This window comes from Chiloscyllium punctatum, chromosome 45, assembly GCF_047496795.1.
Source record: "Chiloscyllium punctatum isolate Juve2018m chromosome 45, sChiPun1.3, whole genome shotgun sequence".
In the NCBI taxonomy this organism is placed as follows: Eukaryota; Metazoa; Chordata; class Chondrichthyes; order Orectolobiformes; family Hemiscylliidae; genus Chiloscyllium; species Chiloscyllium punctatum.
Window position 1 is genome coordinate 36,753,425 of NC_092783.1, and position 20,151 is coordinate 36,773,575.

Genomic DNA, 20,151 nt, shown 5'->3' on the forward strand with positions numbered 1-20,151 from the left:
ATCTACATGCTAGACTTCTGTGATTGCATTCGACCACCTGGATCTGCCTGCAGCTCGCAGTTCTATAAACTCTCACCATTTAGATAATATGCAATTTTCAAATTTCTGTCAAATTAGATAATTTCACACTTTCCCACATGGTGCTCCATGGCCATTCACTTAACCTTTTTGTATCTCTTTGAAGGCTTCTTATATCGTCTTCGCAATTCACTTTTCTACCTATCTTTGTGTCAACAGCACCATAGTTACCATACCTTTGATTCCTTCATCTAAGTCACTTACATAAGTTGTAAAGAGTTGAGGTTCCAACACCAATCTCCTGTGCCACACCACTTGTGATATTCAGTCAACCCGAAAAAAAAACATTTTTTCCTATTCTCTGCTTCCTGTTAGCCTATCTTCTATCCATGCCAATATGTGACCCCTAATATTGAGTTTCTCTTGCCATCGTAACCTTTTGAATGTGGTACCTTTATTGAATGCGTCCTGAAAATCTAATACATGCAGTATTTATTCATAGCACAAGTTACTACTTCAAAGAACTACTAATAAATTAGTTAGACATCATTTAACAATTAGGTCTCAAAGGTATCCAAGTGGAGCGGTAGAATGCTGTTTAGAAATCTGCTGTGTCCCTCTGCTTTTCTCCCTAAACAGGTCAGTCCACAGCCACGAACAGTCATATGACTGCAAAGATTAGCTGAGACTGGAGATCAACGTGGGGCTGTTGGCTAAAAGACAGGGCATTGAGATGGGGCACCTGGAAGCTGCATTTTGGGGTTATCCATGGATCACAGTCGAAGAAAGGGCACGCCCAGCACGATGCAAGGCTGATGTTACTCGGCAGATATTGGACTGTCCAAGAGAGATCAATAGAATCCAAAGTAGGAATTTGGCCATCCTCTCTGTCGATACCACATTCACTGGGCATGAACAGAATTCAATGTAGTGGAGTTAGTGTGATCTTTTCCAGTGCTTTGCTGTAGCAGAAATTATTCTTCAAAGACTACGCATTTGGATAATAGATTATATTTTTGTATATATGCAGGCATTGATCAAATCTATACTTCTGCAACGTGAAATGAGTGGGCCATCGTGTATGCATTAGGACACATTTTTCACCAGGAAAGTTATCTCGATAATATAGTTCAGCCCTAATTTTTGTAGTATTTTATTTTGAGAGTTTTAAAAAGTGATATTTCCTTCCAGTTCAGATAATAAATCTTAAACAGATTCTCTTGTCTTTGATAATGTTTCAGAAAAGCCTGCAATAATTTGTGCCCAGACTCCATGAAGGACATGCTTCTCTTTTTTTAACCGCACCCAGCTTTTTAGGTAACTTTTCAGGATGGCAAATCCTTTTGTCTATCATACAGGGAGATAGATATGATAATCTGATCTCTTGCAGTATCTTGTTTTTATTTCTTAACTCACCTTCATTCTACAAATCAAGTTCAGCATTTATATCATTGGGGACTAGTTGATATTGATTAGGGAGTGGGGGAGATATACACATGCTGTTGTAAATAAACTGATTTCAAAATTTTTTTCCTTTGGTTGATGTTGAACATTGCTAATATATGAAACATAAAATATGCTCATTCTTGTCTATTGTTCTGAACCTTGGAAAAATGCTTTCTTTGAGAAGCATGTTCCTGTGTCGGGGCACTGAGGCTGAATTTGGGATTTTTGGCTAAATTAAGTTGGGCTCAGAATGGTATAATGTAGGAATATTTTGATTCGGAGTCTGCTTTGCCTCTTTCAAAGAGCATTCTAGGTAGTCTCACTCCATGTTCTTTCTCCATATCCTTACAATGTTTTCTTCTCAAAAATTTATCCAACTGCCTTTTTGAAGAAATGATATTCTAAATCCTAAATGTCTTTATTTCAAAAATATCATGTTTCCCCCGTTTCCTTTACCAATCTGTCTGCACCGTCTGCTTATCAACTTGTCAGATATTGCAAACAATATCTGTTCGTTCAGTTTATCAAAACCCTTTCATGATTTTGAAACTGCTATTAAATTTCTTCTCGCCCTACTCTTCTCTAATGAGAGCAACCGCATCTTCTCTGGCTAATTTATGTAATTAATCTCTTTTTCCTAAACCTGCTGTAGTTTTCCAAGTATTTGTCTTTCCAACTCTGCCCAAACTAAATTTGCATGTGGGTTTGGCAAAGCTTCCTGGGTTTGTATTTTTAAACCTGTTTCTTTAAAGTGTAGAATCCATATACTTTGTCAATATTATCTTCCACTTTCAAAGATTTCTGTAGAAGCTTTACTGCAAATGTCATTTCAGGAGGCTCCTTTCCTATTTTAATTCATTATACTACTGCTGCTAAAGTTTTGACAGTCAACCCCATTAGTACACTCCTTATGGCAGTCAATTCCAAACCAGCTTTGGATCACCGTGACCTGCCATGATGTATCCTCCTTCCATTCTGAGGTATTTGCCTATTGGCCTCCCACACCTGGTAATTCTATGCCTCTTGAGAAAACTGCACCTGAAGGAGGATTGACTCCTAATATAGTTACAGTTTATGTCAATGCAACTATAAGTATCAAAGAAAAAATGACAATAGTGGATGAGAGCATGCCAGTTTTTTACAAAAAACTTTCTTTAAGATGAATGCAAAGAGTGGATTCTTGTGGAACAAGTCAGATTTGGTAGTGAGTTCTTAAACTGGCTTTGGAATCCTGGGCTATGTTGTGTAGGGTAGAATGTCTGCCTCCTCCCTTCGATTATTACTCATGTTAGAGGATAGAAGCTCCTTATGTGGGAGGTACATCTCTGACCTACTCTGTACTGGCCAGTCATTTGCCAGGCCCTTTATTTTCACCAAGTTTGTCGTGACTAAAAGCTGTTTTCAGTTGATACCACAAAAGTCCCCCTTGATTGACCCTGTCGATGAACAGTTTTGAACACTTTTATAATGTGGTTGAACAGAAACCAAAAAGTGCACAAAATGAGGCTTCCTGATCCTCTCCTCATTCAATTGTTTCCAGCAGCATGGGGCTATTGGATATCCAAGATGCAGCCATGATGGTGCTGATAATACTGATCCATTCAGATTAGCTTGACTCCTGCTGACACAACAAATGTGTACCACTGGAGCCATGCTTTTACGTATCTTCGCTGTGGTGTTTTTTTTATATAGGGATTACTCCTCTCAAAAATGTTGAGTTGGTAAATTGGATCATTTGAGGTGACATTAGCGTGGGTGGCCAATATTTTCAAATCAATCTATTCCGGCATGTTATTGCACACTTCTAGAGCAAGTGTGATTAGGACCCAGGACTTGTGGTCCAGAGATAGAGACACTACAACTGGACTACGTGAGCCCTAATATGGTGGCCATGTAAGCTGAGTGGATAGAGGACCAAGTTTCTCTTTTTTTTTCTTTCTTTCTGATTTTTGTTCCATCAAAGAAATTGGTTGCTTTTCCCCATCTGATAAATCACTATCGCAATCCCTTCAGCTGTTTCTTCTTTTGTCTGTTGCTAACTAACTCTACAGTTTGTTACTGCTATGACTCTGATATGAAAGTTCAAAAACATCTGTTTGCTCTTACGTGCATCTTTAGACCTCCCAGGCATTTTAGAACCTAAAGATTATCCTTGAAGTTGCACTATTATGTAAGCAAACAGTTTAGGTAAATTATCCAACAATAAGCAGTGGAATAGTGTTGGGTGAATACAGCAGCCAAAAGACCTCACGTCGGCTGCATACAAATTGGCTGCTCTAAATTCCTGAGAGTGCATAGCTTTGCAAAAATGCCTTAAAATAGGCAACAACCCTGGAAGCAAATCTACTATGGAGAATGCACTGGAAACAATGTTCCCACAGCCCAGATCCAGAACATGTTGTAATCCAGTTGTATTAGTCCTATATAATCCTGCCTCAGTTGGCCAATGTGCTGTGTTCACATTCACTATTTTCTGTCCACCAGCTAGTGTACGATATGAACAACATATTGGACTCAGCGTTAACTCTGTGTTTCTCTATCCACAAATGCTGCCAGACCTCCTGGGTTTCTCCAGCTTTTTCTATGTCTTTTCCTACTACAGTGCTCTGCTTCCTGCCATCGTTATTTTTCAAATACCTGACTTACTAAATCTTGCCACTTTTCTGACTTTCCTGAATGCTCATTCTCTCTCCCTGGCCCACTAACATGATTATGAGCATGGTTCCTTTTCATATATTTCCTTCCCTGTTCTTGTGTATTTTGTTCAGAACCTCCTTTCTTCACAGAATATTAATGGAGCATATCCACTTAGCAGTACAATATCCTATGATTTTCAACCGCTTGAACCTATGATTCTCTACCGCTTGTTCCCTCCCACTTTTGAATCTTCCCATGTTTGCAATGTCCTCTTCTTTAATTTTCCCTCTGAATTACTCTCCTTGCAGCCTTTCCTAACCTTTCATCAACTGTTTGTCCAGCCCAATACAAAATTCTCATCTTCCACCATAAATCTTTAAACAGCGAAAAATAAATTTGGTCTAAAAGGGTGTGAGCCCGCACACAATTGGAAATGTATAAAAAAAGGAATGCCTGGTAGGAACAATGTAAAAAACAAGACAGTGCAGCAAAAATGAGAAAAAGATGTATGAAAATCAAGAAACAGATATCAAGAGATAAGCAGTGGCCAGTGAAACAAAAAGATTTTTGTCACAAGAGTTTTCTGTATGAATACTGTCTGACATCAACCTATGTTGTATAATACCTGATGTAACATTCCTACAACTTTGTACTAATATCATGGATAAGATGATATCCTAAGTTGTGTCACGCTTAATTTGTGGAAGGGTTTTTCAGATGCTGAAGATAACCGTAAAGTGCTTGATTGGGTGTTTTTCCTTTAGATCCTAATTAAGAAAAGTTCTGTTTATTTTCCAAAAAAAATTATGAACATTTGTGCCAATTGTTTATTTCTTTAGAATCTATCCTGAAATACTGTGAGCTTTCTTGACAATGTGCTACACTGTTACATTTGTGTTTTTGGACTGCTTCCAGATATTCAAATTGTGAAGTAATCATGCTGGGGTTTTATCCATTACATATAATATTTTAAAATATTTTTAACATTGCCTTGTAATATTGGACTTCTAAATTTTACTTCCGTATTACATTGTATTTAATTTTGATTTACCTAATCCAAAGCAAGACCATTTTTATGACTTAAGAGGACAAGACATATGTTGTAGAGATGTACAACATGGAAACAGACCCTTTGGTCCAACTAATACATACCAACCAGATTTGCCAGTACTTGGCCCATATCCCTCTAACTCTTCCTATTCAAATAGCCATCCAGATGCGTTTTAAATGTTGTAATTGTACCAGCCTCCTCCACTTCCTCTGGCAGTTCATTCCATGCACACACCACCCTCTGCGTGAAAAGGTTACCCCTTAGGTTCCTCTTAAATTTTTCCCCTCTCACCCTAACCCTATTCCTTCTAGCTCTGGACGCTCCCCCCCCCCATGCCAGGGAAAAGACTTTGTCTATTTATCCTATCCATACTCCTCATAATTTTGTAAACCTCTATAAGGTCACCCCTCAGCCTCCGACGCTCCAGGGAAAACAGTCCCAGCCTGTTCAGCCTCTCCCTGTAGCTCAAACCCTCCAACCCTGGCAACATCCTTGTAAATCTTTTCTGAACCCTTTCAAGTTTCACAACATCCTTCTGATAGGAAAGAGACTAGAATTGCACGCAATATTCCAAAAGTGGCCTAACCAATGTCCTGTACAGCTGCAACATAACTTCTCAACTCCGATACTCAATGTGCTATCCAATAAAGGAAAGCTTGCAAAATGCTGCCTTCACTAACCTATTTATCTGCGTCTCCACTTTCAAGGAACTATGAACCTGTACTCCAAGGTTTCTTTGTTCAGCAACACTTCCAAGGATCTTACCATTAAGTGTATAATTCCTGCCCTGATTTGTGTTTGCTAAAATGCAGCACCTCACAAATTATCTAAATTAAACTCCATCTGCCACTCCTTAGCCCATTGGCTCAGCTGATCAAGATCCCATTGTACTCTTGAGGTGACCTTCTTCGCTGTCTACTACACCTCCAATTTTGGTGTCATCTGCAAACTTACTAACTCTACCTCCTAAATTCACATCCAAATCATTTATATAAATGAGAAAAGCAGTGGACCCAGGATTGATCCTTGTGGCACACCACTGATCACAGGCCTCTAGTCTGAAAAGCAACCCTCCACCACTGTCTTCTACCTTCGAGCCAGTTCTGTATTCAAATGGCTACTTTTCCCTGTATTCCATGAGATCGAACCTTGCTTACCAGTCTACTATGAGGAATCTTGTCAAATACCTTACTGAAGTCCACATAGATTGTGTGTACCACTCTGCTGTCATCAATCCTCTTTGTTACTTCAAAAGACTCAATCAAGTTTGTGAGACATAATTTCCCACGCGCAAAGCCATGCTGACTATCCCTAATCAGTCCTTGCCTTTCCAAATACATTTAAATCCTGGCTCTCAGGATTCCCTCCAACCACATGCCAGGCTCACATGTTTAATGTTCCCTGGCTTTTCCTTACCATCTTTCTTAAATAGTGGCACCACATTAGCCAACCACGCCCGGCACTTCACGTGATTATTGTCGAGACAAATATCTGAGCAAGGGGCCCAGCAATCACTTCCCACAGAGTTCCCTGATACACCTGATCAGATCCTATGGATTTATCCACTTTTATGCATTTCAAGACATCCAGCACTTCCTCCTCTGTAATGTGGATTTTTTTTTTTAAACATGTCACCATCTATTTCCCCACATTCCATATCTTCCACGTCCTCCTTCACAGTAAACACTGATGCAAAATACTTGTTTAGTATCTTCCCCATCTTCTGCGCCTCCACACATAGGCTGCCTTGCTGATCATTGAGGGGCCCTATACTATCCCTCGTCACCCTTATGCCAATAGAACCATAAACGTTGATCAGCCCTGCCTATCTAGAGGTGAGCCTTCTTTCAGTTTAAATTGGGGGATTAGACACAGTGAGAAACAATTTTGTGGAAAATAAATCAGTGTACAAAGTAATATTTAAATGGTGAGCATTTAAAAGTATATTTTGATATTTGAATGTAGAACATTTGAGTTGCTGCTGGAATAATCTTTCGCAGCATTAATAATGAGTGAAGTAGCCTCCTGGTTGTTGTGGGTTTCATATGTATCAAGCATTCTTGCTTACAGAACTCCTAATGTTGAAATGATACATCCATCCATGAGACGTGGAAAGGAGCTGCTAGTTGCATCACAATACACACAATATATTAACTTTCAAGCTATCTAACTCTTGTTTTACTATGCTTGACTGTCATGGATGTTTGAAACCCCTGACGCCCCACCAATCTACTCTAGTTTCATCTTCATTGTGTGCCTCCTGCTCTGATACAAAGAAAAACAGTTGGTCTTTCAGGAAAGAACCACCCACGCCATGTTTCTATGGATGAATAACTTGTAAATCTTTGTAAACATTGATTTGATGTATATGGCTTTCAACATCTTGTTTTAAGAATTAAACTTAAAAATCAAAACGCAAATTGCTTGTTTCACAATTTTATGGGATGCAAACATGAAGCAACTCTGAAACATTTGTGTGTTTTTATATCCAGTATTGTGGATGGAATGCATGGTTGCATTGCACTTGTTTTGCTTTGCATTGATGACTGCAAAACAGTATATTGGATTACTTCCGATAATAGGGGAATTCAGTGGAACTAGAGATGAAAATCTTCTTGAAGCATGTTGTTCTTCTGGTCAACTTGTTCAGTCAAGAAAAGCATTCAGGGCAATTATTTGATCCATGTGAAGTTTCATGTTATTGAATAAATATTTTAATATAGTGTTTTTTTTCAAGCTCGTCTTGTGAGCATTGTCTTTAAGTTTCTTATTGCAATTTGTTTATTTAGGACAGCCACATTCCATTACTCACCTACCTAAACGGCAGATTGGGCAACGTTGCAAGAGCAGAGTCATTTCTCAATAAGCTGCATTTACTTAATTGAAGACAGCTTTCAAATGACTAGCTGAGTATATTGTTGATAAAAATACAGTTGCTGTTAGTTACTGATTATTTATCACCCAGAATCCTACAATATTTTCAGGTCAAATCAACATCTTTTTAAAAAAAAACTCATGAGCAAATGGGGACGATGAGAGCGGCTTTCGTGTAGGTTGTACTTTTAAGATGACATGCTGTGTTCAATATAAATAGCCTTTCCTTGTTGCCTCCTTTTCGGTCTGCTCTATGCACTGTGCACACGACCCAAAATTTTTTCATGTGATTAGTTTGAGAAACTAGAAACAAAAACATTGAAGTGAATGGAAGCAAGACCTCTATCTTTCAGTATTGAAATGTAGCCTCTAAATGTTCACCATATTTTTTCTTAAATATTTTGTGTGTTTTGTTCTTTTTGATGATGACGGAGGAGTTAAAGCATCTTTCCACTTCTGTTGTTCAGTGTCAGTATTAACAGCTGCCAAGTTCAGGATGCTGGAGTGACTTTACCCTGCTGTAACGATGTGCCTTTACTATGGCCTCCAATTATATCTACACTTTGTTACATTATTTGGTGGTGAATATTATTTCATCTAACGTTGTGAGAATTGATGGAAGTCTGATGAAGGTAGGAATTCTCCTGATAGATTGCAAGATCTGTAATTCTTTCCAATTTGCAGCAGAGTTCTATCTTCAGAGGTATAGCATCAGATAGAGAAAGCGAAGTAGGCCTGAGTGTTTTGATGCAAGTTGCAACTAGGAGGATGGGAACAAGGAGAGAGCAGACCATCAATATGATTTGAGAGAGGGAGCAAAAATATAGTATTGGGAATTTAAAAGCTAGCATTATGAATGGAGAGAAGTGCTAGTATGAACTACAGGGACAGTTGAATATTACAGTGAATCAAAGAAAAATGGAAGAAGAATGCCTCTAAATCACTGTGGCAACTACATTAACTATTTTGAATTTAATGGAATTTATCAGCAAATATGCTCGTAAATATACATTGCGCACATTTTCTCTGCAGCAAATGAGGCAAAAGTTTGGATTTTTGCACAGTCTTACTGTATAAGTGATGTATATTGGCTGTATGATAGAATCATAAGAGTGCTACAGGAAAGAGTGAGCCATTTGGTGGGTTGTGCTTATTCTTTGATAGAGCTACAGGTTGTCCTGGTGTAACGTGACAGTTATGTTCCTGTTGTGACAATGCTGCTCCTTTAACAAGGTTGTATTGTCCAAGGTTATATGAAGCAGACTTATCTAGATTTTAGAGTCTTTAATTAGAGCTAAGAGATTGCCTAAGGCCATAAACACGCAAAAGGCTTTCAAGTTTTTTTTAAAAAGTAAAACGCTTGTACAATGAAAGGCGAGTGGCCAGTTCTCCCAGTTCAGTTTTTCTCTGGTTTGGTTTTAGCATTCGGTCTGTGAGGTGGAAGAAGGTGTTCCATGCTGAGCTCTCTGCCATATCTCTTTCCAGTAAGAACCCTAGTCTGATTTTACCTGTTTGCCAAAGGACTGTTTATGGGAATTGTTGCAGGCATTTGGAACTACATCATTAAGTTAAGATAATCTGTTGGATTTTCAGACAGGTTAAATTATTCTATTCTGTTTTGTTTATAATTCATTCAGTTATCTTGTAAATAAATTCTCTTCTGTTTTAAACAGAGGGGTTTTGATCAGCTGCATCCCTCCTGAAATATCTACTTAAAACTGCTTAAAACAGCTAGAAAAGTTAGGGTCTGGGCTTCCTTCTTGAAATGTTTTGAGAGGGTCTGGCCTGGTCCCTAATATTCTGCAACCTCGTGCTATGGAAAATTATGCTATGGAAAACCGCTATAGAAAATTGCGTTGAAGGTCGCAAATAGAAAATCGATATGCTCATTCAGTAGAAAGTTTGTGTTATCCAAACAACGTCCACAATTTGTCTATTGCATTATAGCCAATTCACACTGATAAAATGCGTGTTATAGCAGATTGACCTGTAATTAATTAACCCCATTCCTCTGGTTTTCCTTTACAGCATTGCAATTTGTTTCCTTTCAGTACTATCCAATTCCCTTTTAGAAATTGCAATTTGAATCTGCTTCCATTGCTTCCACCATTCCAGTTCACAACTCACTGGAGTTTAAAAAAAACGCTTCCACACACTTGTTTCTAGTCTCTTTTTCACCAGTCACAAATCTGTTCCCTCCACTTAGCAACCTTTCCGCCACTGGATACAATTGCTACTTATTTACCAAAACTTCGTAATTTTGATTTCTGTTTGACCAACTCAGCTGTAAGGAGGACAAGCCCAGTTTCTCCATCCACACAACTGACAGCATAACAGACCTGAAATTCTTCTTTCCCACAGCTATTACATTTCTTATACAGCCTCTGAGGCTTTGAAAATAGGATGCATAGAATTGAACACTGTACCCTAGCTGAGGCCCAATCACTGCTTTATAAAGATTTAACATAATGTAACTTATTGGCAGATTGTCTCTTCTTCTCATCAATGTAATTAAGAATAAAACAAAGTATTTCACATTTTAGGAGCCTTACACGGTGTTGTGTGGCACCAAGTTGTGCTAAATGGAATAGATTTGGAACATTCTAGCAACTCAAAACTGTATATCCATAATGGAATGGTGGACCTAAGCAGCAGCAGAATTGCATTCAACCATGTTCTATAGCCTCATGGCCCAGGATATCCCCAGACGTTTATTTATCATCAAGTCAAAGAGCTGGAAGGCATGCTAAGAAAGCACCTGGCCTATCTAAAAATTAAAATTATGCAGCACCGATCTACTTGTGTGCAAACATGGAGATAGTATGTGATTGAGTTAAGAAATCCCTCAACCAATGGATCAAATCTAAGTTCTGTAATCATTTGCAAATGGTTGTGGACAACTGAACAATTAACTGAAGAAGAGGTTCCACAAATATTCACATATTAGATGATGGAGAAAACCCATCTTATATGCAAAAAACAAGATTGAGATATTTGCACCCATTTTCAGCCAGAAGTGCCAATTGCATGATCCATCCCTGCCTTATCCTGAGATCCTCAGCATCAAAAATTTCGGTCTGTTTGATTCCATTAAGAAATGTCGACATTCTAGGAGATAGTGAGGACTGCAGATGCTAGAGTAGATAACGAGTGGAGCTAGGAAAAGCACAACAGGTCAAACAGCATACAGGAAGAGGGGAGTCGTTTCAGGTCAGAACCTTTCATCAGGACTGGGGGAGGGAAAGCAGGCTGAGAAGTAAATGGAGGGGTTTGGAGGATGGAGTACCAAGATTGTTTCAGGATGTGGCTGAAGGGCTTCAGGACAGAGGAGATGATCAGGGGGTTGGCATCCTTGGTAGAGGCTTCACCGTATGATGAGCAGCAACTAGGAGATAGTGAGGTCTGCAAATGCTGCTGGAGAGTCAGAGTGGATAAAAAGTGGAGCTAGAAAATGCTCAGCAAGTCTATGGATCCTGACAATATTATGTCAGTAGAATTGAAGACTTTTGCTATAGTATTTGCTGAACTCTCAGCCAAGCTCCTACAGTACAGCTAAAACACTGGTGTCTATAGCAATGTGGAAAATTGCCCAGAATATCCTGCCTGCCAGAAAGCAGAACGAATTCAACTTGACTAATTTTTGCCCAATCAGTCTGCTCTCATCCTTTCACAAAGGAGTCGTCGGCGACAGTGCTGTCCAGTGGCACTCCCTGAATAGCAACCTGCTCATTTAAGCATAGTTTGGGTTCTGCCAAGATTACTCCGCTTGTAACCCATATACTGTTTTCATTAAAACATGGTCAAAAGAGCTGAATTCTAGAGTTCATAGAATTCCTACAGTACAGAAATAGGCAATTCAGCTCAAGTCTGCACTGACCCTCCAAAGAGCATCTCACCCTGACTAGATTTGCCATGGCTAATCTGCACAGTGGGACAATTTAGCCAATCTACTTAACATTAATAACTTTGGGAGGAAACTGAAACTCTGGGAGGAAAGCCATGCAGACACAGGAAAAATATGCAAACTCCATACAGCTGGAAGCCCAAGGCTGGAATCAAACCTGGGTCTCTGTCACTGTAAGGCAGTAGTGCTAACCAATGTGCTGTCATACTGCCCATTGAGACATCGAGGCAGAATTTGATCAATTATACCATCAAGGATCAAAAGAAGCTGGTGGTGTTGGAGAAATCTCTACTGATTGGAGTCACAAAGGAAGATTGTTATGGTTATTCAATCATCTCACTTTCAGGATGTAACTGTAGCAGTTCATCAAATTAGGTATTTTTAATCAACCTGTCCGGGGCTGCTATTGCACAGCTTCGGAGCAGGTGAGACTTAGACTTGAACTTTCTGACCCAACGGTAGAGACACTACTGATGCACCACAAGAGGATAGGGTTCTCGACATGCACATCTACAGCCTCTTCATCAATGACCTTCCCTTCAACAGAAAGTCAAAAGTGAGCATATTTGGTGGTGATTGCACAATGCTCCACATTATTTGTCACTTTTCAGATGCTGAAGTAGCTTCTTTTGCAGCAAGACCTGGAAAACATTCAGGCTGGAAGTTAACATTGACCAGACACTGGACTAGTCATTTAAGTACTGTGGCTATACAGTTAGATCAGAAGCTAGGAATTCTGTTTTTTTTTGTCTCTTGTCTCCAAAACACAAATTCAAAGGCACAAATTAGGAATGCAAAGAAATGCTGTTCACTTGCCTGGATAGGTGCAGCTCCATTAACATTCAAAAAGCTTGTCACCACCCAGGACAAAGCAACCTGTGTGATCTACTTCCCTCACCACCCATAGCTAATAGCATCAGCATGCACCATGTACAAGATATACACTTCAATTTTTTCAAGGTTACTGTCACAGTATTTTCCGGTCCTACAACCTGTTCCTCCGAGAAGTTCAAGGGCAGCAAATATACAGGAACACCATCACCTGCGCGTTTCCCTCCAAATCGCACAGCATCTGATTTGGAACTATATTGCTATTCCTTCACTATTGCTGGGTCAAAATACAGAACTCTTTAACAGCATTGTAGGTGTCCACATACTCCAAGAACTGCAGTGGTTCAAGAAATCAGCTCAGCACCACCACCTTCAGTGGTTATATGCACGCCAGGTGTGCTGCTGAAGGACAACATAATCTTGTTAAAGGAGTAGTATCGTCACGCGTCTGACTATGGATCAGAAATTTGTAGGTTTGACTTTTACCTCCCTCTAGTGCAATTTGCTGCTTTTCTGGCTGGCATGTTGGCTTTGTGGTTAGCACTGCTGCCTCACGCAATCACGGACTCAGGTTTGATTCTAGCCCACGGCGACTGTTTGTGCGGAGCTTGCTTATGTCTGCGTGGGTGTATGCTGAGTGCTCCTCTTGCCTCCCACAGTCCAAAGATATTCAGGGTATGTGGATTGGCTATGCTGAATTGCCCCAGAATGTGCAGGGAGGTGCAGGCTAGGTGGATAAGCCATGGGGAAGGCAGCATTTTGGGGAGAGGATAAGAGGCTGGGTGTGGGTGCAATGCTCTTTGGAGAATCAGTGCAGACTCAATGGGCTCTTCCCTCACTGTAGGGATTCCATGATATATTGTAGCGTTGAATAGCTTCATCAAAAACTGTTGATTACTTCAAGATTGTTAAAGCGTAATGTATTACACTGAAGCACCATTTAGGAAACAATTAATACAACGTTTAGCTGATAAATGTAATATCTTCAGTGTATATGATTCCTTGGTACCACACCATCTGCAAAATCTGAAGGGGAGGTGATAGCCTAGTGGTGTTATCGTAGGATTTTTAAATCAGAGACTCTGGTAATATTCTCAGGACCAGGTTTGAGTCCCACCATGGTAGATGGTGAAATTTGAATTCAATCAAAAAAACCTGAAACTAAAAGTCTAATAGTGACTGTGAAGCTGTTGTCGGTTGTCAAAAAGACCAATCTGGTTAACCAATGTCCTTTTTAGGGAAGGAAACTGCTGTTCTCACCTGGTTTGACCCATGTGAGTCCCAACCCACAGCAATATATATGACTGATCACTGCCTCCTGGCAATAAGGGTGAGCAATAAATGCTGACCTAACAATGACCCATGTCCGATGAATGAATTTGAATTTTTAAAAAGTTCATTATTTCACTCTTTGCTGCTTAAGCTGTATATGGTTGAGATATTGAATTTGAACAAAAGAAGAACTTTAATTTTAATGTTCAAGTGTTACAACAACCTGTTTTTTTAAAATAAATTGAATAGATGTAAACAAAATTGGATATTTCTCATGCTGAAGATTTCTTTATCAAAAACTAGGTGGTTTTCAATTGTGAAATGAGTTTTATTTTAAAAACGAAAATGTTTCAATCTGTCATGTTTGCAACTGAAAATCCCTGCTTTCTTGTTAGGTTGAATAAAATCTGCAGTCGGTTATCAATTCAGAGGAAAACTCAGTTCATGCAAAGGCTGCATAATTACTGGATGTTGAAAAGACAGTCACGGAATGGTGTTCCTCTGCTTCGGCGACTGCACTCACATCTGCAGACTCAAAGAAATGCAGAACAGGTAAAAGGTTCTTCAACTGAGTTACTCATTTTTAATATTTTTATTTGTTTTTTGTTGTAATGCAAATAAATAATGTTTTCGAAGTAGGCATGCATATTTTTTATTCTGATGTGTATTGTGCAATATTGTAAATTACAATTTACATACCCTATGTGTGAATATCTTTAAACTATAAAAATTGCACTAAGTCTTACGTGGCTAATGTTATTGTGCACTATAACAGACTTCTCTTGGCTTCTTGAAAATTGTCATCGGTATGTCGAAAATATTCGATTTCTTAAATTTATGATGTGTTAAAATAATTGTTTGGTAATACAGAACTTTAACATTGCTAAAAGGAGTCAAAATGTCAAAGCTTTTCATTGGACTAGGATGCAAAAATACATTTGAGAAAAGGGATGCCAATTTATAAGGCATGAGAACAGGGTACTGATTTGTTGGGTCATCAGTGGCACAGCGATGCAACAATAATAGTTGTGTCCATCTTAGTTCTCAGATCAGGCAGGTTGACTCTGATTGATCAGGATGTTGCCAAGGGAATGCAGCAGAGATAAACAGTCATGGTGACTACTAGTTTTTTTTATAATAAAAGGTGCAATTTGTGTCCAAACTACTTTTGCCTATGTAAAACAAGGCCCAAGTATTATTAAATTTAGCTTGCAACATATGCAATTATATGTATCTCATTGCAAGTCCTACTGATCATCTTAAATTGGTTTCCAGAGGAACTTAAAAGGCCTAGGGTTATTTAATTAATAACAACATCTAATAGTAGAATCATATCTAATTTGTAGGCATATATTACTGAGGCTTGCAAGCAGAGGCTGGTTGAGCATGATTGACAATCTAGTCAACTGGACATTATTATTTGATACTGTTTGCCTGTCATTGGGATGTATGGCTTACATACTTGGCATCACACTCATCCTAAAGCTCATTTGTGTGATAAGGAAAACATCTTTTTGGCTTGACAGTAGCATTCTGTGGGGAGAGAAAAATGAACGTGGGTTTACTGCTAAGTAGCAGCAAAACATAACTAGCTTTACCTGTTGCAAAGAACAGTACAGCACTGGAACAGGCCCTTTGGCCCACTAAGCCTATGCATGTTGTTCAAACCTTTGCGACACTTTCCCCTTCCAGGGTAATCTCAGCTTGAGGCCAAAGGTCATGGACAGTTGTCCGTTCATGAGTTTTCTTAATATCCTAGTGTGTGATGATTTGATCAACGCCACTGTTATCATGCAGGATAGTTTTAGTCAGAATTCAGACGACACCAGGTTATAGTCCAGCAGGTTTATTTGAAATCACAAGCTTTCCGAGTGCCCCTCCCTTGTCAGGCGAAATGTAAATTTAATCAGAGATTCTTCAGATTCTGGTTAGTTAGTTGGCAAATAGGTGATTTTTTTGACCATTGAGCGTCTCTATGGTGAAACATTTAATCGTCAGTACCATTGAAACAGAATTTGATTTAAAGAAACCCACAATGCAAAAGAAAATTGTCTGCTTTGCCTGGTATGTTGTTTACCTGATACCATGCATGGCTGGGCCACCTATATCCGTAACAACATGTTAGATGCAATTCGTTATCTTACCATTAATCATTTGAAACATTAATATGGTTTCAAGATTGAAAACATTTGCAGACTATTACATAAAATCTGAACAACTTACTACCATATCTTTCTTACCCTATTTCAACATTGATGACTTTAATACCCCCGGAACAGACTGGAGCAGCTCACAATCCAAGAAAATACTGATTGATAAAGAATTACAAAATTTTACAAATAATAACGATCTTGCTCTGACACTCTGATTCTTGTATTGCATCTTCTACTCAGTAAATTGGGGATCAGGACTATACCCTGCAGCATTTATTGGTCACAACAACCAACTGTATCCCACAACCAGCATCATGGGCTGTTCTCAGCAATTTCCCACACCGTGAATACCAACCACATTTAATCATGTCTGCCTGCGACAACTGTTCTTCAAAAGTCAAAGAATCCCTGGTGGAGTTTTAGGACAGTTAAATGCGTAATATTATGGAAATTATTGAAATCAAAGCATTCCAATTTGGAACTGTTTGATATGCTTTTGTGGAAATCTTTACTATGCTGTAAAGTCCACAATCCCTTTTTCTTGTTGTTCTGCTGCACTTGTGTTCCAGAAACCTTAACCGACTTCAAAGAAACATAGCTTAGAGGTAAACCTTGGGACAAGATTTGTCTTTTTTGACATTACCAATGATGCTGTCTGGTTTGTTGGTCTGTTGAAAATATTCTGTCATAATGTGCAATTTGCTTGGCTGAATTACCACAACAGGACTTTACTGTTATAACTCTGAAATTTCAGAGTAGACATACTGAACCAATTTGAAGAGTTATCAAATCACTGACTTTTTTTCAGATCAGTTTTAGTGGCAACACTTTTCAATCTATTCATAAGTAGTCTCTGAGCAAAACATGATTGCAGAACTTTGTTTATGCTCATGATAATACAGTTGCAGCTTAAGCTTTCAGCCCTAGAAATAACATTTATTAAGGAAATTTATGGCAGCGTATTACCTGAAGTATTGTTTTTGCTCTATTTTTCATTTGCACTCAGAGTTACCCAATTAGAATGGAAGAGGAGACTTGATTTTCTCTCAAAGGATTGAGTCTTTGGAATTCTGTCCAGAGCAGTGAAGGCAGAATTATCAAATATTTCTAAGGCATTTGGGATATGTGTTGTGTGATTTATATGTATTAATATAATTTAATTTGGAGCTTAGATTTTAAACTAGTGGCATGAGAGCTTTAATCTGTATGTAATATAGGGGTTTAATAATTAATTTGTCAGTATTTCTGGAGCTATGATTCTAAACTAGTGTGTGCCAGAGAGCAGCTGATCTGTGGCCCTCCTGGGAAGATAATGGTAATATGTTTCTATTGTTAGAGTTTTGAAGGTGAGAGCAAAATTGAAAGCCATATCCTTCTGGCTTAGAAGAATTAAGAAGTGATTTTTGCCTTTGGAAAACCCACAGATTAGAAAGCTTTGGTTCAATTTTCAGAACATCTGGCTGGAGTTAAAGAACAGTATTGAAAAAATTACTTCGTTCGGAATAGGTAGGAAATAGCTTTCCTCAGTATGTGTTTTAGCTGACAATTCTAGACCAGAAGTGAGTGCTTAGAATCTTGAAGGGATTATTTGAAACTGAGAAGTGGTTATGATTGACTGGCATTTGAGTACTGTAAAGTGATGAGATTAGGATAGATAACATTTTGTTCTGTGTGTTTCAAAATCTTTTACATTGTAATGTGTAAATATCTTGATTTGTTCCATTTTGTCTTTTGTGTGATAAACTTATGTTTTATTGTTTAAACAAAATCTATAGCATTGTGTACTTAGATTTCAGTGAAAAGCCACCATGTTAATTTTTTTAAAATGGTCTATCCAGGCAAATTTAAATCTGGAATCTGACTTAACCAGTATTAACATCAACTGGGATTATAACACGGTGATAGACAGATTTTTGAATAACAGGGGAGTCTTAACTTGTATATGGATAAGTCAGAATGTGTTGAGGCTGTAATCAGATCAGCCATGATCTTATTAAGTGGCAGAGCAAGCTTGAAGTGTTAGATGGCCCACTCCTCTTACTAATTTATATGTTTGTAAACACAAGACTAGTGCCTCAAATTAATTCATTATCATTGTAAATGGCCAGTTTTTAATATGCTCAATTTTTAAAATTTATGTTTTTATTGATATTTTCATGTGTTCTTTGGAACCTGCCATATTTCCAATTTTTGCAATATTGTCATATAAATTTAATTGTGAGTGAATTTTACCCACGTTAGCCATTGCCCATTTCATTATCTCACTAATACATTTTAGACTGGTAATGGTCAGTTATTGGTTTTGCAAACAAAAAAAATTCATGGTAATATATTTAACTCATTTCACAGAAAGAACAAGATGAAAAAAATAGTGCAGTAAAAGAACAGTTGAAGTACTGGCAGAAACTGCGCCATGATTTGGAAAGGGCTCGTCTGCTTGTTGAATTGATTCGCAAAAGGGAGAAGCTCAAAAGGGAAGAGGTAATTATTTTGCTATTGATATGGGGACATCAATAGCAGTGCTTTGGAGATTGTGCATGGTCACATCTCGTCTATTAGGGGAGGGTTCCTTTGTGTACTAGATATAGTAAAAATTGTAAACTTCATGTAGATTTATGGAATTTATTGCTTGTTTTACTCCAGCTAGGTGCACACATCTTCCCCATTATGACGTGGCTGTCATTTATATTTTTAAATAGCATTGCTTTATGTTTAAAAATGTGCAAGCATCATAATTGTGTGGACTGAGAATACTGCAGCTACATTTTCCTACCTATATGTCGTCTTGTCCTGTTTTGTGAGAGGTAATAATAGACAAAAAAGTTTCATTATCCACGATGACTTTAAGTTGGACAAGACTTACTGCGTTGGGAAATTCTCTCCATGTTTAAATATGTGATAATTGAGGGAATTGGGATACATCTTTAATCGAAACACACCATTCCTTCGATGGGCAGTGTGATTTAAATTCGCAGTGGCTTTGGAATGAAAGATTTGGTTCTTAGTGAAGAATGCACTATAAGTCATTTTTAGTATGATTTGAGGTTGAACAATCTTATTTGCTCTGGATAATTCCTCCCTTCAAAGTAAAGTTTTGGTTTTGCTGAAAATAGATAAAATTTAGTACAACTTCACATTATTGATATTCAATTGATGATCTCAAATTTCTCCCATACTTACATTCTGCAACAAAACTACTTGATTTTCTTTCCCAGATATCAGGATAAGATTGTCATCCATATTGGCAAAAGTGAGGACTGCAGATGCTGGAAATCAGTCTACATTAGAGTGGTGCTGGAAAAGCACAGCAGGTTAGGCAGCATCCGAGGAGCAGGAAAATCAAAAAGCCCTTCATCAAAAGCCCTCCTGATGAAGGGCTTTAGCCCGAAACATTGATTTTCCTGCTCCTCGGATGCTGCCTGACCTGCTGTGCTTTTCCAGCACCGCTCTAATCTAGACTTGTCATCCACATTGCCATGGCATTAACCTGAGCCTCTGAATTAGTAGCCTATTGACGTATCACAACAATAGCATCTCTTCCCATTAATCGTAATCAGATGCAACAAATTATTTCTTTGTAGAAGCAAATTACTGCAGTTGCTGGAATCTGTACTGAAAACAAAAATGTAGTGGCAAATACAGCAGGTCAGGCAGCATCCATGGAGAAAAAGCGAGTTAGCGTTTTGAGTTGAGATGACTCTTCATCAGAGCCACTCCACTTCTGATGAAGAGTTATGTAGACTTGAAATGTTAAATAATTTATTTGAATTCATTGCCTGGATAATCGTAGCACTATTTTCCACCAAAATGTTTTCTGAATTTAGTACAGCAAATTTTTTATTAACTGGAACCTGTGGCACCAGGAGTGTACCGATTAATTAAATGTTCCAATTGATCAAGAGGTCCACATGTATTACATTGATCAATGTAAAAACACAGACTAAGTAATAGAAACGTAATGCAGG

The 20,151-nt window shown here is 38.4% G+C and overlaps 1 protein-coding gene across 4 annotated transcripts in view; it reads left to right on the forward strand.

The window, feature by feature from the left end:
* brpf3b (bromodomain and PHD finger containing, 3b) overlaps positions 1 to 20,151 on the forward strand; it is an 84,736-nt gene that overhangs the window by 22,073 nt on the left and 42,512 nt on the right. For all 4 annotated transcript variants that reach the window (XR_011955391.1, XM_072563563.1, XM_072563564.1 and 1 more), the window contains exons 3-4: positions 14,429 to 14,585; positions 18,536 to 18,667. Coding sequence is in view for 3 of the 4 variants with exons in the window: in XM_072563563.1 (XP_072419664.1) it covers positions 14,429 to 14,585; positions 18,536 to 18,667 (289 nt within the window). In the remaining variant the exon portion in view is untranslated. The remainder of the gene's footprint in view (positions 1 to 14,428; positions 14,586 to 18,535; positions 18,668 to 20,151) is intronic.